Genomic DNA, 7,955 nt, shown 5'->3' with positions numbered 1-7,955 from the left:
GGCTTGAATGCAGGCTCACCAGCTTGAATGCCAGGTCACAAGCTTGAGTGTGGGATCATACACATGACCCTATGGTTACTGGTGGACCTAAAGGTCACTGGCTTAAGCCCAAGTTCTCAGGCTTGAGCAAGGGGTCACAGTTTCAGCAAGAACCTCCCAGTAAAGGTACATATGAGAAATCAATCAATGAGCAACTAAGGTGCTACAACTTTGATTGATGCTTCTCATGTCCCTTCCAATCTGTCTGTCCCTATCCCTCTCTCTCGCTAAAAATAAAAATAAACAAGCATTTAATGTAAGTAGCTTAATGCATAGTATAACTAAGCTTTGCATACCTTAAACATGCTCAAAACACATTAGCCTACATGTGGGCAATATCATCTAACACAATAAACACACAGTAGAATATTGGTGGTTTATCCTCATGATCACATGACTCCATGTGGGTAGCTAAGGAAAGAGTAAAAATTCAAGTACCATTTGTATTAAATATGTATTGCTTTCAAACCGTTTAAAGTAAAATAATGTCATTTGGGAACCATCTGGACTTTACCTATTATAAGATACATTCTTTCTCTCATCTTACATCTCAGAAATCTGGTTGGAGTTCATCATTGATACCATCTTATAGTTCTTAATTCTTTTTCTCCTATTGTGATAATATATCTCACAACTTATGAAAACTCTGAGTTGTTCAAATACAATAAATATTTTATTAAATATGATGACATTGACTCCTGGGATGACAACCTGAGCTCCTGGTCTTCTGGGTATTTATTCCAAACGGGAATGGAGAAATGATGAAATCTCACTGGATATTCTGATACGACCTGTTAAGAACACAAGCAGTTTTAGATCTATATAAGATATATTAGCACACCCATTTCATAGCAGAATTATTCATAATGACCAAAAGATGGAATCAACCCAGATATCCATTGCCAGATGAACAGATAAACAAACAGGTTATATAAATACAACAGAATATTATTCAGCCTTCCTTAAAAAGAAAATAAATGCTGACACATGCTACAATATAACTGAACCATAAGTATTGATACATTATGCTAAATAAAATAATCCAGTCATAAAAAACACCAAATAATGATTCAGCTGACATGAGGTATGTAGAGTAGTCACATTTATACAGGCAGAAAGTGGAATGTTGGTTGACTGGGCCTAGAAGACCAGGAAATGACAAGATGTTGATGAATGGGTATACAACTGTAGTTTTTCTAGATGAAAAGAGTACTAGAGATTAATTGTACAATATGGAAGTATAATTAATATTGTTAAGCTATGCATTTAAAATGACTGAGATAATAACTTTCATGTCATGTATACTTTACCACAATTAAAACACAGATTTACATAAAATAAGTGGGAAGTGGGGGAAAGTGCAGAGGCAGGGACACAGGGAGCAGATGGACAGCTGTCAGAGGGACAGGGGAAGAGGGGACTGGATCAAAGAAGGTGAAGGGATTAGCCCAAAACATAAACAGATAACACATGGATACAGACAACAGAGTGGCAATAGACAGAGGGAAAGGGGGTAGAAGGAGGAGGAGGGCAGAGGGAGGGGAGGAGGGCAGAGAGACTGAACTGGAGAGAGGGAGCAGGATGCATTGTGCAATGGTGGTATATTGAGTTGTACACTTGAAACTTGTATAGCTTGGTGAACCATGTCAACCCAATAAATAAATAAAAACAAATGAAAGAAAGATCAAGGCTGAAGTGATCTAAATAAATAAAAACGGTATAAAAGAGTAGGAGGTAAACAAAAAAGAAAGATTTTAAAAAACTTACCTTCGCCTCAAGTACCATAATGCAAGACATATCAAAAGAATAAAGGTGGGCAATATTATTGCCAAAATTATCACCGTGGTGGAAGTAGGATGTCCTGACAATTGGGAGAAGACACACACATGTCACTGAAATACCCATTCTCTGACTCTTCCTGCCCTTCCTTTGCTCACCTGAGTGTCAGCTCCATCACTCACCTGCTTTTGATGTAAAGGCATAGCCAACTTCCCCTCTCAGATTCTCTAACACAATAATCCTTATCTATCTTCTATCATTTCTTCTTGTCTCATGTCACCCAATTTATAAGCCCATAATCCTTATGTTCTTTATAACAGGTGATTGATTTTCAATCTTTTTTATCTAATAACACGCACTAATTACTAAAATTCTGTGGCACCCCCCAAAATATATTTTAAGCTGATCTAATAAAAAAAAATAAGTAAAACTTGATCCATTCACACCAGATGGATATTGTTGTGTTGGCTGTTGTCATTTTTGAAATATGGCAATCTAAGAAAGAAAGAGTTTAGCACTCATGAATAAATAGTCAAGTACTGCGTGTTTTAAAAAATCCTTTGGCATACCAGTTGAATATTGCTGCCTAGGGTCTCTCTCTTTTTCCCTCTCTTGTTTTTCCTCCTTCTTTCCTTTTCACTTTCCCTTTCTCCTTGCTTTTCTGTTACACCCACTAAGTCTCACAATTTTGCTCGCCCCTCCTCCATGTTTGTGACCATCTCCTCCCATTTCCGGCCAGGTCCAGTTCTTTCTCACCCCAGTGGAGGACGATGTCCTGGCCTCCCAGGCTGCTGTGCTTTACTCGGCAATTCAGGTTAGCCTCCTCCCCAGCCACAACGTCCAGGGTTACTTGGAGATACCACGTCTCATCAGCATTGGGCAGGATGTCACCTTGATGAGTTCCTGGATGCTCCTGCTCACCCCTCATCCACATCACTCGTACAGGTTTAGGGTAAAATCCTGAGACATGGCACACCAGCAGCTGATGACCAGGCAGAGGAGTGGGGCCACTGGAAAGCCAGGCCTCGGGCTTCACTGGGCAGAAAGGAGCAGGACAGTGTCACATTATAACTGTAATCTAGAGCATAGGGAATTAGAAACCCACAACTTTCGACAGTGAACCCTCCCACTTTTTTGGAACCCCCAAAATTTATTAAGCTCCTCTCTCTTCGGAAACTACTCCCATAAAATTTAAAGAGGTGGTGGAAAGTGAAATAGAAAAGTCTTGGTGAAAGAATAGGACTGACCTTGTCTCTGCAGTTCTGCCTTCCCTGCATCGAGAACACCCAAGAGAAATCGAGGGCAGGTGTTTGAGAGCAGCCTCTCTACGATATTATAAAGACCTTGGTATTCAGAGGCAAGTACGCAAAACCTTTGTGCCCTGGGGCCGCCCTGTGCAGCAGGCACACACGAATTATTCTGGAGGCTCATGAAATCCTCTCCTCCTAAAGCTGTACTTAAGATGCTTATAGTGGTCTCCTCAGAATGCAGCTCACAGCCACCTATAGCCTGGACCTCAAAGGGATCTGGATAGAAGAAAAAGGAGAAAAAGGCATTTAAAAGCCAACAAGGAGGAAAGGCCTGGAGAAAGAACCTACTCTTTTGATTTGGGTGAGCAGAAATGTTTGAGATGTGAGAGAAGCCAAAAGCCATTCCACTACCATCACGTGCCACATAATGACTTTTCAGTGAATAATAAACTATGTACAAGAGTGTAATCCCATAGATTGTAATGAAGCTGAAAAATTCCCATTGCTTACTGACATCATGTCCATTGTTAACAGCATAAAGCGTTACTCATATGTTTGTGGTGATGCCAGGGTAAAAAACCACTGTGCAGCCAGTTGTATAAGAGAATAACAATGTAATATGTACAGGACATAATACTTGATAATAATAATAAATAATGTGACTAGTTTATGTATTTATTATATTTTTAATATTTATTTTAGAATGCATGCTTCCTACTTGCAAAAAAGTTTGTTTTAAAAGTATGTCATGTTATATCAGCAATAGCCTTATACCTCTCCTGTTTATTGCATCACTTGATAGCATAATTTACTCTTCTGTTTGATTTAATAATACATATTTTTTTGTATAATAATATGCTGTATAGTATATTAGCCTTGAAACAAAAAATATACTGTATAGCCTAGGTGTGTGGTAAATTATCTTATCTAGGTATATTTAAGTGTTCTGTATGAGAGTTACACAACAATAACATTGTTTAATAACATATTTCTCAGAGCATGTCCTCACTGACTGTATTCAGAGACTGTTTTTTTTTTAAATTTTCATTGATTGATTTCAGAGATGGAAAGAGGGAGGGGGAAAGAGATAGAGAGAGAGAAAGAGGGAGAGACAGAGAGAAAGAGAGAAACATCGATTATTTTCCACCTATACATGCACCCAATGGTTGAGTCTTCTATATCCCCTAACTGGGGTTGAACCTACAAACTTAACATATTGGGATAGTGCTCTAAACCACTGAGCTACCCAGTCAAGGCTATTCAGAGACCTTTCCATAGAAGAGAACAGGGAAAAAGTAAACATAGCATAAGTGACCGAAAAAGGCTGTTGTAATAAAGAACAGTGGGTGAGGAGAAAAAGTGGGTAATGTGAGGAGACTGGTGGTGAAATCAGGGGTAAGTACACATTCCAGGGTGAATGGGAGAATTACATTGAGAGGAGGAGCAGGCAGGAGGTGTTTAGGAGATAAATTGTAAACAAAGGAAGTCACACTTTAGTTCATTCAGAAACAGGGTAGGAAAAATGATGGCTTTTTGTTTGGGATTTAAGAGAGAAAATTTATACACAAAAGGAGTTCTTTATCAGACAAGGGTGCAAGAAGCAGGAAGAATCTGAAATACTTTGTGGAGGTATGAAATCTAAGAGGAAGACTGCCCTAGAGATGTGTGTGCACCCATTTGGATTAACTGGGAAAGAGGAGAGAAAGATCCTGGGGTGCAGCATTATGAACCGAGAGAGAAGAAGAGAGGAAGGGGAAAGAGAGAGAGAGAGAGAGAGAGAGAGAGAGAGAGAGAGATCATTGGTAATCTCCCCAGATCAGAGAACAACACTCACACGTCAACTCAAATTCACTGACACGATCCTGTACTATACGAATGAATCCGGTGATGTAGACACGGCACATCTCTTCCAGCTCAGTCACCTCCACATCACTGAAGTTGCCCTTGGACCAAGGCTTCAGGAAAATGGCAGTGCCTGAGTCGCTATCCCAGCCATGAATCTGCAAATCATCCAGCCAGCCTGAGCCTTGATTTTGTGCATAAGTTTTATTGACAAATGATGATATCTGGATGACATGAAAAGAGGTCGGCCCCTGGAAAGCTGTGGGTAGTGGAAGAATAGAAAAATGAAAAACAAAAACAAACAAACAAACAAAAAAACAGAAAAGCAGCAGGGAATGGAGGAGGTGGAAAAGAAAACCACAAATATCTAAAAAAAAATAAAAGAAACAGAGTCTAAACAGCAAATGGCAGAAACATTTGCCTGTGTCAGTTCCTCCAACTCCATCCTCAGCCTCCAAAATAGAAGAAGAGGGCTGGCCCAGACCCTCAGGGGTATGCACAATATGCTTTCATCCAGACCTCCCACACCCAGAGTTTTGACCAGAGTTACTCTTACCGTGCTCGTGTCCATGCTTGTTGTCAGCACCTGGGATGAGACCTGCTAGCAACACAAGTGGCAAAAGCAGCATTTTTTCGGTAGGTAAAAGTTCTGACTCTTAGAGCTGCTGTTTTACCTCTGAACTCAGCTAACTTATTATTTCCTCAGTGCTCTATAGTGACTTCCTCTTCCAAGGGACAAGTCTCTGCTTCATCCACATTGCACATCAGAGAAAAGCTGTGCCTCCCACACCCTGACCCTCCCACTGCCTGTCATTTCCACTCCAGCCCTTGACTTCTGGATTTTCCTCTTTACCTCCCTGGCTTCCAAGTGTTCTTCCTGACCTCAGCTTTCTTTATACTACCCTGAAAAAGCCACCATATAGTTTTGAAAGGTTATTTTACCTCCTCAATCATTTATTGTAACACCTTTTAAATCAGAAAGCACTGTGAAACCATCACCTGCCTTAATCTAGGATAATTTTTTTGGTTCATCCACCCAACCTCCATCTATCTCCGCATGACCGTCTCTTCCCTTGCATGTTCTCAGTGGCTCCTCTTTCTCATTTTATCTTTTTGTCTTGTCTCCCTAACCGCACATTTGTGTGTGTTTGTGTGTGTGTGTGTGTTGACCATTTACAAAAGGCAAAGCATTATTTTTCTATATTTTCAATATTTTTAGTTATTCCAACAATTTTTAATTGATTTTAAAGAGAAGAAGGGCAAGAGAGAGAGAGAGAGAGAGAGAGAGAGAGAGAGAGAGAAGAAAAACAGAAACATCATTTTGTGTTTCTACTTATTTACATTTTTATTGATTACTATATGTGCTGTGACTGGGAACTGAACCTGCAACCTTGGCCAGCACAGTGATATGCTACCTGGCTGGGGCCCTAAAGGAAACACATTTAAAACATTTGCCAGTACAATGGAACTGTAGACACATGTCCTAAATTCAAATAATGTAAATACTACAGTTTATACTTGAAGCAAAATTATCTTATGCCATAGTAGTTTCTGACAAGGAAAATTACGTTTTCTACCAGTATATGACCTTTGTTTCGGTAGTTCTTGACTTTGTAGCAAGGAAAAGTCAACAATCTACAAAGTAAAAGGATTAAAGGGAAGGAACATTTTCTGGTGAATCATGTGAAAGACTACAGTTTGGAAGAAAAAGTGGGAGGAAATCTGAAGATGAAAATATGAAAATAATAAAAGAATGTTGAAATAATTAATTTGAAGTGGCTAGATGGGGAGCCTGTTAGAAAGATAGCAGACCAGTCAGGAAGAGCTCACGCAGGAGTGATTAGGTCCTGGTTAGGTCACAAGGAAGAAGGACAGATTCTGGTGAGAAAGGCTGAGTCTGAGACCAAGGATGTGGGAATGAACATCTAAAGGTGACAACTGTTCCAAGGAGCATGAATATGAGGGTATATTCAGGAGTGTGAAGAGATATGTGCATGTAGGTCTCTCTTTGTATGTGAGTGGTGGGGGAACAGTCATAACAGTGGTAAAAGATGAAACAAAGAAGGAATGAGCCTAGGGAGACAAAACACAAGGTCAAGAAGATTGAATAAAGGTCAGAGGCCATATATTATCTTCCCTGGTCAGGACTTCCATGGAAATATCAACTTGAAAAAGAAAACTCACATTCAAACCGAAACCAACAGGAAATGCTTGCACTTCCCATTCAAAGCTATAGCTATGCATGTACAACTGCAATAACACCTGTATGTTCTCCATCTCTCCTTGTTAAGATTTGGGACCAGAGCAACAGAAAGCAAATGGTGCTTAGCAGTGTCCTAGCAATGAGTCTGAACCTTGCCCAGTGAGCCTGTACCCTTGGTGTGCTGCCAGCTCTGGTTGACAATAAACAAGATCTGGAGCATGTGATAGGAGGGGTGGATTTACTTTTTCTAGATGATAACGTGCTAGATATTGGGTACTTGAAAGAGAGAGAATTGACCATTGAGAGAGGGTGAAAGAAGTGGTGATGGGGGACCCATGATAGAAAAAAATGGAAACACTTACAAAGTTTACACATAGTCTCATGCTCTCTTCCTTCAATCCAGCTTCTTATCTCCAAATTCAGAACAGACTGGGGTCAAGATTGTTGCCTGGCAATAGCCTGGCATGCAGATTCCAAACATGCCCTGTAGGAGCATTATTCTTTGCATCCAGATCCTCTCAAATACTTCTTTCTACACTTATATGCCTAAGCACAGGTATCTTTCCACCTGGGTTTTCTTTCCTCCTGTGCTTGGCCCATGGCAGAGAATTCCGTTGAAGAGCAGGGGCAGAAGCAGCAGCATTGGAGCTCTGTTAGGTAAGAATGATTAAGTAGGATGAGTGCCTGCTGACTCAGATATCAGCTTCCCCTCCAAACCTTTTGAAGTTTCTGTCACTAACTTTGCCACAAAGCCACATCTCTTTCTGCTCACTTTCTTGTCAGAGAAACATGACTGCCTCCCTCAGCCACAAGCTTCCCACTGAATCTCTCTCATTTTCCCT

General features: G+C 40.3%; 1 protein-coding gene across 2 annotated transcripts; it reads right to left on the bottom strand.

Annotated features, from left to right (window-relative positions):
* Nucleotides 1-624: 624 nt before the first annotated feature.
* On the bottom strand, nucleotides 625-7,745 carry LOC136397865 (T-cell surface glycoprotein CD1b-2-like). Of its 2 annotated transcripts, none has more exons than XM_066372357.1 (6): nucleotides 7,476-7,745; nucleotides 4,903-5,169; nucleotides 3,066-3,344; nucleotides 2,575-2,853; nucleotides 1,807-1,900; nucleotides 625-830 (listed from the first exon to the last, which is right to left on the bottom strand). In XM_066372357.1, exons 1-6 carry the CDS (start codon nucleotides 7,486-7,488, stop codon nucleotides 809-811), a joined length of 954 nt encoding a protein of 317 aa, XP_066228454.1. In that variant the 5' UTR covers nucleotides 7,489-7,745; the 3' UTR covers nucleotides 625-808. The 2 variants fall into 2 exon arrangements, with proteins under 2 accessions (XP_066228454.1, XP_066228453.1); XM_066372356.1 differs by lacking the exon at nucleotides 7,476-7,745 and adding an exon at nucleotides 5,467-5,595.
* Nucleotides 7,746-7,955: the final 210 nt, after the last annotated feature.

The sequence above is a fragment of the Saccopteryx leptura genome, chromosome 3, assembly GCF_036850995.1.
Source record: "Saccopteryx leptura isolate mSacLep1 chromosome 3, mSacLep1_pri_phased_curated, whole genome shotgun sequence".
Classification (NCBI taxonomy): Eukaryota; Metazoa; Chordata; class Mammalia; order Chiroptera; family Emballonuridae; genus Saccopteryx; species Saccopteryx leptura.
Note: the sequence above shows the minus strand (reverse complement) of the source record. Positions and strands in the feature narration are given on the sequence as shown.

Bases quoted from the DNA above. Each gene is read 5' to 3' on its own strand.
- LOC136397865 (XM_066372356.1), bottom strand. From the start codon at position 5,539: ATGCTGCTTTTGCCACTTGTGTTGCTAGCAGGTCTCATCCCAGGTGCT. The intron at 1,901-2,574 runs GTGAGAAAGAAC...CCCAATTGTCAG, and splicing joins GGACATCGTCCTCCACTGGG to GACATCCTACTTCCACCACG. The intron at 831-1,806 runs GTAAGTTTTTTA...TGTTCTTAACAG, and splicing joins TTATGGTACTTGAGGCGAAG to GTCGTATCAGAATATCCAGT.